This window comes from Monodelphis domestica, chromosome 2 (genome assembly GCF_027887165.1).
Source record: "Monodelphis domestica isolate mMonDom1 chromosome 2, mMonDom1.pri, whole genome shotgun sequence".
NCBI lineage: Eukaryota > Metazoa > Chordata > Mammalia > Didelphimorphia > Didelphidae > Monodelphis > Monodelphis domestica.
This window is the reverse complement of record NC_077228.1, coordinates 479013405-479029710: the sequence shown is the minus strand read 5'-3', so window position 1 is coordinate 479029710 and position 16306 is coordinate 479013405. Positions and strand designations below refer to the sequence as shown.

At 41.1% G+C, this 16306-nt stretch overlaps 1 protein-coding gene across 1 annotated transcript in view; it reads left to right on the top strand.

Annotated features, from left to right (window-relative positions):
- The first annotated feature begins 6150 nt into the window (after positions 1-6150).
- Positions 6151-16306, top strand: part of LOC100033076 (epidermal growth factor receptor kinase substrate 8-like protein 3) — a 67929-nt gene continuing 57773 nt past the window's right edge. The window contains 3 exon segments of the mRNA XM_007485223.2: positions 6151-6332; positions 14030-14131; positions 14169-14244. Of these exon segments, the coding sequence (XP_007485285.2) occupies positions 6151-6332; positions 14030-14131; positions 14169-14244 (360 nt within the window).

The following is a 16306-nucleotide window of genomic DNA, read 5'->3' as shown; positions in this document are numbered from 1 at the left end:
GCTCCCTGGCCTAGAGTTTGTGGATTCTATTTTCATCTCTTTTTTGAAAATTAAGTTTCTTGGTGGACATTCAAATATCCTGGACAAGAGCACAGTAGTTAACATCTGCCAATTCTTTCAGGACTCAAGGAATGTATTTTATCTGGCCCATGATAGAGACTCAAATACACCAAGGGCAACTAAGGACTCTTGCTATCTCCTTCCTTGTCGTTATTGTTTTGCCCTTCTTATCACCTTTTCTTCTTCCCTTTTCTCCCAACATGGGTTTTGACCTTAACTTTCTTGCTGACTGCTTTTCCTACTGGCCTTAGCTCATTCTGAGTATGAGGGCTCCTGAGAATTTTCCTCTTTAACTTGGCCTTTCTTCCATTTTCTGCATGCTTCTTTTTAAAATCTAAGTTGGTTGATGAGTTTCTTGTGTCTTCATGCCAATCTCTTCTAACAAATACAGTCTTTCCCCCTCAATAGAATTGCTTTCTTGTGTCTTAAGAATTTCATTCTTGAGCATCATTTGTCTTTATTGAGCTGACTTTTCCCTAGAACATTTTAGTGGCAGCAAAGTGGTGCAGTGGATAGAGAGGTGGAACTGGAATCAGGAAGACTCGTTTGCTTTAGTTTCCTCATTTGTAAAATGAGCTGAAGAGGAAATAACAAACCATTCCTGTATCTTTGCCAAGAAAACTCCAAAAGGGATCACAAAAAGTTGACGACAACAATGATGACAACAATAGCAACAACAAGGACAACAACATGAATGCTTTGCAAACCTTAAGGTATATCACATAAATTGCAAGCTATTATTATTAGGGCCATTAAGTCTCTGGGACTCTGTATATGCTGGTTGGAAAGTTCATCATAGGCTTTTGCGAGCTATATTAGGTCAACCATAACACTATAATAACCACTCATTTCTTAAAGCTAATTGTCAAGCTGACTAATTGGCGTTAACCTATCATCGTGAGAAGCAGGAGGAAACACACTGGTTGGAGCTTGTGAACTATAGCATTAGAAAGACAATTCTCCAACCCCTCAGGATTCCAACCCCTAGAGATTCGAGGGGACACAGTAGAGAGCTTTGGGAACCCAGCCTGCCAGTTCAAGTAGGGGTTAAGAGACTAAGTCCAAAGCATGTGCTCTACATGTCAGATTATGTCCAGATTTCTTTTCCTTTTTTATCACAGCCTCTAGGACAAAAGAGTAGCTACCCAACTGGCTTCCCATTGTTCTTAGCCCAGCAACTACATCCCTTCCTATTAGCAAGAATTAAATCAGAAGAGATTTTCCCTTTTAATTCTTCAATCTTCCAGGATGAAAGCATCACTAAAGCAAGTTAAGAAGTTATCATTTCAGGTAAACACAGTGGATAGTGTTCTGGGTCTGGAGTTGGAAGGATCTGGGTTTCAATCTGACCTCAGATACTGCCTAGCTGTGTGATTCTAGGCAAGAGGAAGAGGAAAAGGTAGAAGAGAAGAAGAAGAGGAAGAAGAAGAGAAAAGATATTATTTGTTCTCTTTTTGGCAAAGAGATATCTCCCATTGGGGAATGGATAATTGAAGTCTTTTGCTATTTAGTATAGGGCAGCTAGCTAGGTAGCAGAGTAGATAAGAGTGCTGGTCTTGAAATCAGGAAGACTCATCTTCATGAGTTTAAGTCCTGCTTCAAACACTAGCTGTATGATCTTGGGCAAGTTACTTAACTCTGTTTGCCTCAGTTTCCTCACCTGTAAAAATGAAATAGAAATGGAAAACCGCTCTGATATTTTTGCCAAGGAAACTCCAAAACAAGGTCACAGAGAATCAGAAACAACTGAACAACATCATTTAGTATATCACATCTTTTCTACGATTATCATCTGTTGCCCAAACTTGTCATCTACAGGGTGTCCCAAAAGTCTTCCTACACTTTGAAGCTTGATAGAGTTAGGGTTAAGGCTAGATTTCTGGACAGGTGGTTCATAGTTCTGTCCAATGACAAAAATCACTTTCATTTCTCCCTCCATAGACTTTCACCCAAACCCTTTCCATCACACTTCCTCCCTCTTTCTGGTTCCTGGACTTTTCTCACATAAAATTATCTTCCAATTATAAAATGCTAAAATACTCACAATCACCACCACCACCCTTTTCTTTATACCTCTTCTGTTTCTTTTAAATAACAGAATCTCATACAGAAATATGTTCCATCTAAGAATGAGTTTCATCCCACCAAGTGATGTCTGTCAAGTCAAATTATCTCGAACTTCTAGGTTCCTTCATTCATTGTGCAACTTTGGGCATTTGTATATAGACTTTATGAGCCGATGGGTTTTCCTGTGTCTCCTTTCTAAAATTTTGTCTTAATGAAACTGTGATTGTCTTAAATATTATTCTCTGTTTTGTTGCTACTAATTTGGTATCTTACTTGAGGGTAAGATATTGACAGTCTTCATCCTCTGCTATCTCTTTTTGTCTGAAAGTCCTTTCGATTAGATTTGCAAGATGCCCAGCAAATGCCTTCTTGCCAGGCTTTGTTAGGTGCACTCCATCTCTGCAAAGCTGTCATCCCTACATTTCAAGTTTTGGATAGAGTACTTCCTAAGGGCAGCTAGGTGGCATAGTAGATAGCATTCTATGGTCCTAGAGTCAGGAAGACAGAGCTGAGTTCAAATTCTGTCTCAGACATGTATTAGCTGTGTCACTTCTGCCTCAGTTTCCTCAACAATAAAATGAAGATAATAGCACCCACCTCCTAGGGTTGTTGTGAGGATCAAATGAGATAATAATTTATGAAGCCTTTAGTTGGTACTGTGCCTGGTGTATAGTAGGTGCCTAATAAATGTTTATTTCCTTTCTATGTGATCCAGAAATCCAAACCCCATTCTCAAACGCCTTATTATCCAGCTATTCACTTCCTATATTAATTTTTCTCTTCTTCATTCATTGCTTTTAATGGACAAATAAGGAAAACACAACTTGTACTACTCTGGTCTTCAATTTCTTGCCCAAGACTTCATAATCATTGAAAATACTTCTTAGATTTCTTCCAGCAATGTCATCTGTGTCCATGCAAAGTCCCAAAAGTGAGCAGTTGTTTTTCATTTTGATAAATCTCTTGAGTATTTCTTGTTAGATCTTGGCTACATGACTACAGAAAACAGTACTCTTCTCTTGCTATCAGCTAGACAAATAGATGTCTCAGCATCCATGATCTGGGCATCTCCAACTTCTCCTCTTTGTTCAACACTTACTGCTCGATCTCTCTCTCTCTCTCTCTCTCTCTCTCTCTCTCTCTCTCTCTCTCTCTCTCTCTCACTCTCTCTCTCTCTCTCTCTCTCTCTCTCACTCTCTCTCTCTCTCACTCTCTCTCTCTCTCTCTCTCTCTCTCTCTCTCTCTCTCTCTCCCTCTCTCCCCATAGCTTCTGTAGTTTGACCAAATCATTCTTTGAAAGAATCTTCTGCCTTCTTAGGGAATCTGGCTCTCTCTTCTTTGAGAAGAGCCTCAAATATGTTTTTAAGCTCCAATTAAAAAAAAAAAAAGATCTCTCCCTTCCCTCCATTCTCTATATTTCCCTTCTCACTTCTCTCTTGCCTTCCAACAAGGATCAGGTTTCCCATCCTCTACCTCAAAACCAATTCTTCTCATTGAAGCCTCACTCTTCTTTCCTCTAGAAATTCTTGATTTTCACAAACAATCTGGGAAAAACATTCTTCAAAGCCCTTCACTTAGTTCTCCAGCAGGGATATCAGCCTATACTTGCAATATATATGGCAGACAACCACTCAGCTGTGCTATAAATACACATATTGTACATTTGATACATACACAATTTTTTCCAACTCTCTACAATGTCTTGGACTTTTAGTCTTTTCCCCCTCAATTCGTTACCACCACAAAAAGAGCAGCTATAAATATTTTTGTACATGTAGGTCCTTTTCCTTTTTTGGTTAATCTCTTTGAGATACAGACCCAGTAGTGGAATTCCTGGGTCAAAGGGTGTTATAGCCCTTTTATAGCCCAAATTTTGCCATATTCAACCTCTGACCAATTTTACTCATCCAATCCCTCCTAGTTACACATGATTTTCTACTTATCTTGTTCCTGTTTTTCTCTTCTCCCATTACTTTTCCCACAACCTTCTTCCCTAAAATTTGGAAATAGAAATATTCATTTTATAGGTGAGAAAATTGAGATTAACTGACAGTTAAGAAGTTGAGGAGGCCCAGCAACACAATGAAAAGAGTTGGAGAACTTGGATTCATATTCCTTGGGAAACATTCTTACTCTCTGGATTTAGAGGGAATGGGTCCACACTCTACTTCTGAAATGTACTAGCAGTGTGAATTTAGGGAAAGCACCTAACCTCCCTGAATCTTTGTTTCCACAGCTGTAAAATGAGGACACTAGGGTAAATGATTTCTGAGATGCATTCCAGATCTCCAAGCCATAGGTTTGAATCTAGTTTCCACCTGACTCCACACCCAGGATTCATTCTTCCTTCCTCCCTTTCTTCCTCATTTCCTTCCTCCTTCCTTCTAATCCTTCCTCTCTCCCTCTTTTCCTTCTTTGCTTCTTTCTTTCTGTTTCTTCCTTCTTTCTTTCCTCCCTCCCTCCCTTTCTTTCTTTCTTTCTTCTTTCTTTCTTTCTTCCTTTCTTTCCTTTTTCTTTCTTTCCTTCTCTCTTTCTTTCTTCCTTCCCTCTTCCTTTCTTCCTTTCTTTTTTCTTTCTTCCTTTCTTTCACTCTTTCTTTCCTTTCTTCTTTTCTTCCTTCCTTTTTCTTTCTTCCTTCCTTCCTTTCAGTCTTTCTTACTTTTTGTTCTTTTCTTTCTTCCTCTCTTCCTCCTTCCTTTCTTTCTTTCTTTCTCCTACCTTCTATCTTTCTTTCCTTCTTTTGTTCCTTCTTTCTTTTCTTTCCTCCTTTCTTCACCACCCTTCTCCTTTTTTCCTTTATGATATAAAAGAAACTTTATCAGTCCTTCCAAAAAATACCAGATAATCAACGTCAGTTTCCATCACAAGAGAACCAGTGGTGATAAGAACCCTATCAGCAACATTTCTGTGATCAAAAACTATACTACAGTTTGTTTTTTTAAAACTGCCTACATGGTCCGCTGTCACAAGACAATATAGATAATTCATATCTCATTGGACTCAAGAGAAGAAAAAGAAAACAAAGCAAAAAAAATGTACAGATGGAAGGAGAGTTTTTTTTTTTAATAGAAAATGACAAGACCAAGAAGTGCTAAAAAGGAGGAATGCAATAAGAGTAAAAGCAAGAGTAGAGTACAGGAAACTACACATGTGAAGTGACTTGCCCAAGGTTGCATAGTTAATAAGCATTGGTACAAGGACTAAAACTCCAATTAAAAAAAACCAATCATTTAAATTAGGGACTCCTAACCTAAGGCCCATGAACTATTTTTTTTCTGATTCTCATAGCTTTGTTTCCTATATATTTTATTTTAGGCATTTAAAAATGTTACTCTGAGAATAGGCTTCTCTAGACTACCAAAGGAATCTGTGACACCAAAAGCATTAAGAATTCCTGATTTAAATGAAAGGGAAATAAATGGAGAGAATGGTCATAAAGAATCTTGTAAAAAAACAGTAGCCCTCAGGATCAGGCCTCTTTTAGGGGATAAGAGAGCTCCTTCTCTACAGCACAGAGACCAGTCCTTCTTCTAACTTACTATCTCGCTCCCTGCCTCCCCTCACACAAGACCTCATCTGGAGAAACTGTCTTGAATGGTACAGTGGAAATCACCCCAGATTTGGCGTTCAAAGTCCTGAGTTCAAATCCTAGCTTTGTTTTGCTTATGTGACCTTGGGCCAAGGCATTGGATCTCTGTTCTACATCTATAAAATGAGAAAAAAAGCCCCTTCCAGTTCTAAATTGTATGATTTAGATGTGAATGGAGGAGAGCCTGGTTCCTGCTTCTTTTTGTCTACCTTGGAAGGCTAAAGGACAAGTTGGGTTGGGTAACTAACACATCTCAGCTCCTCTGGCCCCCCAGAGCTCCAAGCCCCAGTCAGAGTTGCTGCTGGGGTTCCTTGAGTTTGTTTCTCATGGGAGGACAGAAAGGAGGGTAGACTGTGGAGAAAGGGGCTCTGGCCAGTCCACGGACCTCAGGAGGGCCCCCAGACAGAAGAGCTCAAACCAGGAAACTGTGAGCAATGCAGCAGACCACAGGACTCTCAGGGCTTCCTGCCAGCTCTGCACACTGCCCTCTCTACGTCAAATGGTTTGTGAAACACAGACAAGGGGGCGGGAGTGAGGACCAGGCAGGCAGCGGGAACAAGGGGCCCCCAGAAGTCACCAGCTGTGGCCACTACTATTTTCCTAGGGCCATGAAAAGGTGGTTGTTTGTTTTGTTTTGTTTTGTTTTTTAAAGACTGTAGTCCATAGTTATAATGAGAACCAGCTGCCAGAGACAGACACCTGATATTCCAGGCTGCTCAGCTACCCATGCTTCTCCAGCTCCTCAGAGGCTCCAATCAAAGGGAGACCCAGGGAGCCCTGACCTGGGTACACCTCTGTCCAAAGGGAGGCAAGGACAGACAACTTGACTTCAGAGAATCTTTGAGAGTTTCACAGAGATTAACAAATGGACGCTTGCTAGGAAAATTGATGATGAACCCCATTTCCCTCTTCTGAGTAGAAATATGAAGGACTGAGACATGGAATGTGGCATTTACTGTCAAATGGTGTCACTCTGTTCTGCTAGTGAGGAGCAGTTGGGGGGCTCAGGGGATAGAAAGCCAGGCCTCCAGAAGAGAGGTCCTGGGTACCAATACAATCTCAGACATTCCCTAGGTGTGACTCTGGGCAAGCCATTTAACTCCCATTGCCTAACCTTTGCTGATCTTCTGCCTGGAAACCGATACTTGATACAGAAAACCTTCTGTCTTAGAATTGATACAAGTATTAGTTCCCAGGCAGAAGATCTCCAATCTCTAGATCTGGCTCTCTAACTCTTGAGACACTCAGCTGCCCCAGAAGGTATGGGGTTTTAATAAACAAATGAATGAATGGATAGATAGATAGACAGACAGACAGGGGGACAAATGGACAGAGAGACAGGCAGATAGATAGATAGATAGATAGATAGATAGATAGATAGATAGATAGATAGATAGATAGATAGATGGATGGATAGATAGATAGATAGATAGATAGATAGATAGATAGATAGATAGATAGATAGATAGATGCATGGATGGATGAATGGATGGATGGATGGATGGATAGATAGATAGATAGATAGATAGATAGATAGATAGATAGATAGATAGATAGATGGATAGATAGATAGATAGATAGATAGATAGATAGATGGATAGATAGATAGATAGATGAGTGCTGATGGAATTGAGTTAATAATAGAGGGAACCTGCATGGCACTGATCTCTTCAGAACCCCAGGAATTTCAGAATAGGAAGGGGCTTCAGCAATCATCTAATCCTGTCAGTACCTGAACAGGAATCCCTTCTGTGTCTCTAAAGGCTTACTCATCCACTGGGTAAAGACCTGAAGAGGTGGGAGCTCACTACCTTGGGAGGCCATCCTTTCCAGTGTCAGACAGTAATAACAAGTAAAATCCTGGCTCAGGAACTCCTGAGTTGGTTATACCATCAATCAACATATGAAGAAGCCTTTATCAAGCATTTACAATGATCTATTTCAGAAAATAAATTCACTGTAGGGGCTCAGGCTCTTCTAGGAGGAGGACTTTACCATTTTATATTTGCCTTTTTTTTTTCCTTCAGGTTTCATGTCTCAGGCATACACCGTGTATTCCAGGACATTAGTGATTCTTTCTAGGCAGGAACCAAGTTGTACACTGCTAGTCCTGCATGTGTTCCCTCCACTTTTCCCTGCCCCTCTCTTAGCCAATCGCCTTTCCCCAATCTTCTCCTTCCCCCACTCCTCTCCAGCACATTGCTGACCACAGAACAGACTCTCATGAATACTCAATTTACAGAGGGCAGCAATAAGAATGTCTCCAAGGAACCAGGGAACAGACAAGGGATCAGTTGGGCATCCAGGGGGGGAGGACAGGCTTAAGAAATTGGTCCAGGGCCAACACAAGACAACCAGATGGGTCTTCTTCAAAGGGGAACAGTTATAATATGGGGAGCTGGGAGGAAGGCTGAAGATCAGTCACAGAGGTAGATAGCAAGATAGGATAGGAAGCAGAGCTAGATAAAGGGGAAAGGAAAGAGACTAAGCTTTTCAGTTGTTTGTTTGTTTGTTTGTTTTTTTCCAAAAGTCACTGTTATATGAAAATCTATCATCTCTTCTCTTAACTGTTCTTAGGCTTTCGAAGTGCTTCAGGTATCTCCCCCTCTCTAATCCATTCTTTACAATTCTATGCTCAAAGTACTTTCCTTTTTTCTTCATGTCTTATTAATGCTCTTTTTTAAAAATCCTCACTTAAAAAAAAAACTCATCTGTCTTAAAAAAAAAAAAGAAACCTCTTACCTTTCATCTTAAAATCAATACTGTGATGACCTGCTTAATTTCTATTAAGAACTGGAAAGATCTCCATGAACTGATGCAGAATGAAATGAACAGAACCAGGAGAACATTGTACACAGTAACTGAAACATTGTAGGACAATCAAATGTGATTGACTTTGCTACTAAAAGCAATGCAATGATCCAGGGCAATCCCAAGGGAATTATGAGAAAGAACTATGGAGGTAGAAACACAGAAAAAAACCATATGACTTACCACTGGTTTATATGTATATAAGCCTTGCGGTTTGGGTTTTAAAAGCTTACTCTATTACAAAAATGAATAATGTAGAAATAGATATTGAGTGATAATATATGTATAACCCAGTGCAATTGCTTGTCAGCTCTGGGAGGGGGAAGGGAAGAAGAGAAGAAGAGAACATAAATCATGTAACCATGGAAAAATACTTAAAAATAAACAATTTTTCAAAAAAATTTTAATTTAATTTAAAGTTTAAATCAATACTGTATATTGCTTCCAAGGCAGAAGAATGGTAAAGGCTAGGAAAAGAGGGGCTAAATCACTTACCCAGGGTCACACAGCTAGGAAGTATCTGAATCTAGATTTGAACTCAGGACCTCCTATCTCTAAGCCTGACTCTCAGTCCACTGAGCCATTTACCTACCTCCTTCTTTCTAGCTTAAAATGAATTCTAAGAATGAAGAACAATGGTGGCTAGACAAGTGGGGGCTAAGTGACTTGCCCACAGCTAGGAAGTATCTAAGCACAGATTTGAACCCAGGTCTTCCTAAGACTTCAGGCCTCATGCTATCTAGTTGCCCCACTCAGTCACTTTCTAATGATTCACCAAGGAAGGCAATTAGATTTTTTACCACAACTCCCAAAACATATGTATAAACTATGTCTTTCATGTTTCTATTTATCAGTTCTTTTTCTGGAGTTATTTTTCAAACATTAATTCTGTAGCTTTATATAATGTTCCCTTGGTCCTATTTGTTTTGCTTTTCATAATTTCATATTGGTCTTTCCGTGTTTGTTTGTTTTTAATTAACCTGCTCCTACTTTCCACTTTATTTTGTGGGTGTGTTTTTTGGTTTTATAGGAGTATTCTCTCATAGCATGCCCAATATGGAAATGTGTTTTGTGTGATCATATATATAACCCAAATTGCTTGCCACTTCAGGGAGGGGGAGGGAAAGAAAGGGAGGCAATTTGGATCTCATAATTTCAAAAACTGTGTTAAAAATTGTCATTACATGTAATTGGGAGGAAATAAATTTTTAAAATTTTAAAAAGAAATTAACCTACATACCATTTATTTTTTTAATTCAAAGATATTTTATTTTCCCAATTTCATAAAAGAATAGTTTTTGACATATATTTTCCAAAATCATAAGATCCAGACTATCTTCTTCTCTACTCTCCCTCCCCCTCTCAGACATGGTAAGCAATTTCATCTGGATTATACATGTATTATCTTACAAAACACACTTCCATACTGGTTATTGTTGTAAGAGCACACTCAGAAAAAACCAAAACCCCAAAATAAAACCATAAATACACTGATGTGAAAGATTACTTTGATCTACATCCGACTACAACAGTTCTTTCTCTAGAGATGGATAGCATCCCCCATCACAAGTCCTTCAGAATTGTCTCAGATCATTGCATTGTTGCTGTTCATTATTTCCTTTTTTTTAACCCTTACCTGCTGTCTTAGAATCAGCAAAAGCTCCAGAAAAGAATCTCTAGTTTTCTCCAAGGTTCAGCTCAAGACCCTTTCTTTTTTAAACCCTCACCTTCCATCTTAAAATCGGTACTAAGTATTGGTTCTAAGGCAGGAGAGCAGTAAGGGCTAGGCAATGGGGGTTAAGTGACTTGCCCAGGGTCACACAGCTGGGAAGTGTCTGGTGCCAGATTTGAACCCAAGACCTCCCATCTCTAGGCCTGGATCTCAATCCACTGAGTCACCTAGTTGCCCTCTTGCTCATCAATTCTTATAACACAGTCGTATTCCATTACAATCAAATGCTACAACTAGGTCAGGCATTCCCCAATTGATGGACATCCCTTCCATTTCCTGTTCTTTGCCACCACAAAGAGAGCTGCTATAAATATTTTGGAACATATAGATTCTTTTTTCTTTTTCCCTGATCACTTTTGGGAAACAGACCAAACAGTAGTCTTGCTGGGTCTAAGGATATACACAGTTTTATAACTTTCTGGGCATAATTCCAGATTGTTCTCCAAAATGGCGGGTTCAGTTCACAGTTCAGTGGGCAATTTATTAGTGCTCCCATTTTTCTGAACTGATTTCCCCCATTGTTGATGACAAGAAGGGGCTCTGTCCCTTTGCACCTTTGTGTGCCTGTTGTCAACACATCAGATCACCATCTGCCTTTAGAGAGTTATCTGAGATAAGATGAAATGGCTTGTCTATAGTCATGCGGCTATTCATGGTCAGAGCTACAACCTGAACCCATGGCTCAAAGCCTCCAAGTTCAGAACTCTCTGTGTTATGTGTTATACTGTGCTCTACTCATTGAATTGTTTCCCACAGAGTGAGCACTTAATAATCCTTGTTAGATGATTGAATGGACAAATAGGAGGGAGATGGATTGTTTTCTTCCTTATAGATAAAGGAGTGATGGGTTTTGTTGTTGTTTGTTACCAATGGGGAGGTTCCAAAGGACCAAACTTCCAAGACTGTTCAGAAGGAAAAGCCAAGCATTCTGGATTCTGACTCAGCTAACTACCTAGCCATTTGACCATGTCTCTGGACCTCTTCTCTTCTTTGTCAAATGAAGTTGAACAAGTTAACATCTAAGGTCCCTTGGAGTAGGGGTGCCAAACTCAAATAGAAATGGGGGCCACTAGTACTTAAAAATCCCTGTAGGCAGCACGTTGACTTAGAAAACCACATATTAACATGATCTGTATTTTACTGTATTTTTATTTATTTTGTAAAATATTTCCTAACCTATTTTATTCTGGTTCCATGAGGGACAATTTAACATTTCTGCCTTATAACAGACTCAAGAGCATCTTTTGCCCCATCTGGGCAGGAGACAATAAGACCTTCCTTATCTGTCCCCAGAGAGATGCTCCCCATTCCCCAGGCTATACCAGCCCAGAGGTATTGGTCAGGGTTGGGTGGCAAAAGCTCCAAAAAAGAATCTCTAGTTTTCTCCAAGGTTCATCTCAAGCCCCTTTCTTTTTTTAAACCCTCACCTTCCATCTTAGAATCAATACTAAGTATTGGTTCCAAGGCAGAAGAGCAGTAAGGGCTAGACGAATGGCGTTAACTGACTTGCCCAGGGTCACACAGCCAGAAGCAGTTTTGCAGGAAGAAGCCACCTAGCTGCTCCTGAAACTTTTCTTGATTCTTATCTTCACACACACATACCCAAATATCTTGCATTGGTTCTGTATAAATTTATTAGAGAAGTCTTCCCTGATTCCCCTTCCCTACTCCCACAGAATTACCTTGTATTGATTTTATATATATTTATTAGAGTCTTTCCTGATTCCCCTTCCCTACTCCCTGACAATTACCTTGTATTGATCCTGTACATATTTATTAGAGAAATCTTTCCTGATTCCCACTTCCTGCTCCCACAGAATTACCTTGTATTGATTCTATATATATTTATTAAAGAAATCTTTCCTGATTCCCAATCTCCACTGTCACAAAATTATCTTATATTGATCTTATAGAGATTTATTCTAGACTTATTTTTTTATGTGTAATGGAGGACAGGAGTCTTTCCATTTTTGTCTTTTGTCTAACACAGATTACAAATGTTCATCAACTAATTGCTTCATTGAGTCTCTGGCCTCTATATGTAAACGACTATAAATGGCCTCACGTAGCCAGGGGTCTTAAATTCTGTAGACAGGAATTAATCTGGATGAAGGACAAGTCCTTAGAGCTAGAACCAACTACTAAGGTCATCTAGTCCAAGCTGTACCTAAACAAGAATCCCCATTACAAGCTCTGTGGGCTACTACAAGTGGTATCTCAACCTCTGCTTGAAGGCTCCAGTAGTGGGAGGTCACTCTCTTTCCCAAAGCTGCCCATTCCACTTCAGGTTGTTGTAATTCTTAGTAAGTAGTATGGGGGGGCAGGGGAAGTGAATCACTGACATGTCACAACCACCCCCTTTTCTCTATTCATCTTGCCAGCACCCCGATTTAGGTCTCTTTCCTAATCTACTATAAAATCCTCCTAATTCTTCTTGCCCCTAGTTTCTTTCCGTCAATCAATCCTAAACATAGCTGAAAAAATTATTTTCTTAAGGCACAAATCTGTGAAGTCATTTCCTTGCTGAAAACGAGAACAACAACTTTCACAGGCTCCCTATTGCCTCTAAGATGGGCTAGAAATTTCTTTGCTTGGTCTTCTTTACTCGGCTCTACTTTTCGCCATTTTTATTTCACTGGATTTCCCTTCAGTCAGAATGTATCCCAACCAAACTAGACTACAAGCTTCCCCCAAACTGGACATGCTGCTGAGGTGGGGGCACAGGTCTCTGGGAGACTCCTAGGCACTAGGAAGATCTCCAACCAGAAAGAGCACAAGACTCCTCTGAACTTTGGATGTCAGGAAGATCCTGGCCAGAGAAGACTCTTCTGAGGACCACCAATAAATGGATAAAGATGGCATTACTGTTCCAGATTTTTGTCACCAACAGATAACTTTGTCCACCTCAGGCCCTTCCCCCCAGTCACCTACTCACCCTTGCCAGTCACATCAACCTCAACCCCCCCCCAAAAAAACTACCCATCCTTGAGGTTATATGTCAACCTCAAATCCTTCCCCCAAATAAATCACTGAAATTGCTTGGGTCTTCCGCCAAAGTCTCCTGAAAGTCACATGCCTCCTCCTGTTTTCCATCATGTACCCAGTTCTCCCATGAAACCAATATAAACTCCTTCTTTTGTTCCATTAGTCAGACAGGCTTCTCCCTGCAGATCTGCCTCCCAACCATCTCACTACTGAATCTCTTGAATTTTATCGGGGTGCCTTTGCAATCCCTTAAGTGTGGACTCCTCCAGAATCAGGTCCACTCTCTCACCCCCTATCAGTGCCTCCTTCCTGGTTCCCTGCATGTTGGCTGAGACTCAGACCATTCCCTTGGCCAGAATCCATTCCTTCCTCATCTCTCCTTTTCAGAACCTTCTTCCTTCATCCATGGAATCTTTCCTGATCTTCCCAAGCCCAGATTGCTCTCCCCTAGGGAAATCTTTCCTTTACCCTCTTCCCTTGTGTAACAGCAGCTATTCCTTGGAGCAGCCATTAGGAACTTCATAAATGTTGTTGAAGTCAAATAAGGAAATAGCAGGCAGACAAGTGATAAATGAGGTGTGGACAGATGGAGATCATCTCTTTGCAATCTCCTCTTTCCCAGTTCCAGTCTTCCCCTATCTTTAAGCCAGCATCCTTCCAAATCTGGGTCCTTTAGTCACTGTCTGGTCCTCTCTGCGCCTCAGTCTATTCCCTTGCCCTGTCTAGGCTTCTCTTGCTTCCTCTGGATCCCCTTCCCATGGTGCCTCTCTCTTCTGCTCCCATAGTCCCGGGAGAGTTCGAGATGGAGGGGATGGGGGACCGAAGGGCTCCAAGGAGATGGTTTGCTGGAGGATTCTCACCGTGGTGGTTAAATTGCTGGGTTGGAGGTGAGGGTAGCCACTGCGACCTCCCCCCCTGCTGCAGAACGGATGCGGCTTTGCTGACAGAGAGTCTGCGGCCCCCAGGACGTGCCGGTGGTGACGGGAGCTGGTTAGTGCTGGTGGGAGCTGGTTCAGTCCCTCCCTAACAAAGTCTGGGCTGCAGGGGCATCTGCTTTCAATCAGCTTCCCCCTGGGGGTGAGGCTCAGGGGACTGAGAATGCAGACCTTTCCCCAAGCCCAAGGACCTTAATCACCCTTCCCTCGGTGCTAGAGGGGCTGGGCAGGAGCCAGGAGCAGACCACAGAGACACGGGTCAGGGAGAAAGTCGGGGTCAGGGCGAACCCTGGAGACAGGGGAGAGGAAAGGAGAGCATACAAGAGGAAAGAAAAGCTGGCGGACGGAGGAAGGGTCTTTGGGGATTCTAGGCATTTCGAAGTGACTTCCATAATCGCCTGTTAGCTGAACAGCCAGCCAAAACAGTCTTCTTTTTCTTAATTTTTTATTTTCTCCATATTGCATGCCAATACAATTTTTTAAACCCTCACCTTCCGTCTTGGAGTCAATACTGTGTAGTAGTTCCAAGGCAGAAGAGCGGTAAGGGCTAGGCAATGGGGTCAAGTGACTTGCCCAGAGTCAACCAATACAATTTTTAATAATTGCTTTCTGACATTTTGTCATCCATGTTCTCTCCTTCTCTCTCATCCCTCTCCCCTCCCCGACACAGCAGGTAATTGTACATGTGTTATCATACAACACATTTTCCATGTTTGTTGTGTTGTGAAACGTGATACGTATCTATTACACTAGAGAGAAATTCATTGAGGAAATCAAATGAAAAATAGTGCGCTTCAATCTGCATTCAGACTTTGTCAGTTCTTTCTGGGGTCGAGGGGGTTAGCCTTTTTCATCTGGTCCTTTGGAGTCATCCTGGATCCTTGCCTTGCTGACAATAACCAAATCAGTTCACAGCTCCACCAACACTGTATTAGTGTCCCGATTTTTCCACGTGCCTTCCAACATTTATTTCCCTTTTTTGTCTTATTAGCTAGTCTGATAGGTGCGAAATGGTACCTCAGAACTGTTTGATTTGCATTTCTCTAATCAGTAGTGATTTGGAGCACTTTTAAAATATGACAGTAGGTCATTTTAATTTCTTCATCAGAGAGTTGCTGGTTTTGACCACTTGCTTACTGGGGAATGCTTTGTATTCTTATAAATTTGACTCTATTCTTCTTCTTATATATTTGAGAAATGAAGTCTTTGTCAGAGACAATTGCTATAAAATTTCCCCCTGGCTTGTTGTTTCCTTTCTAATCATGGTTGCTTTTGTTTTGTTTCTAAAAACCCTTTTTAATTTAATGTAGTCAAAGTTATCTATTCACATCCAAAAAGCTCTTTCCCAATACACAGCAAACATACAGTAAATAATGCTAGTATACCTGCATATGCTCTGGAGTGAAGAGCAGGACCCTCTGAGATGCATCCTAGATACATACAAGCTTAATAAAGGTCAATGTGGTTGGCAGGTGGATAGAGACTCAAGCCTAGAGATGGGGGTCCTGGGTTCAAATGTGACCTCAGACACTTCCTCGCTGTGTGACCCTGGGTAAGTCACTTAATCCTCATCACCTAGCCCTTACCGCTTTTCTGCTTTGTAATCAATGCATAGTCTTGATTCCAAGGTAGAAGATGTGTTTAAAAAAAAAAAAAACAGATTATAATAGCAGACAGAGTAAATAGCAAGCTCCTGAGAAATGGGCTCTAATTGGCCAGTTGCCCCCCACCAAGGGAATTTGAACTGAGATTCTCACCTGAAGTGGGGAGGAGGGGTAGAGAGGGGAAGTGTGGGAAGCTGGAGAAGAGAAGGTCTTAAATAGCCTCTGTGGGAATGGGACAGGGAATCAATTAGGGAGGAGGAGAAGGATTATGTTGCTGTGGTGAGATTTTTGTAGTAGACCCAGTCTGTTTGGCTGCATGATTTCCTCTATTCCCATTCAGCAGTATGTGAATAGGTACAGAGAAAGGGGATGGTGGGAGTCATCCAGCCTTGTGGCTTGGCCAAGAATGAGAAACAACAGGACAGAGGAGAAAGGGACTGGAGAGCAGGGGACAGGGCAGGACCGAACTGGTTAATTATAGGGTTGAGTTTAGGAATCGAGGAGAGTGAAGTTAGACCAGAGG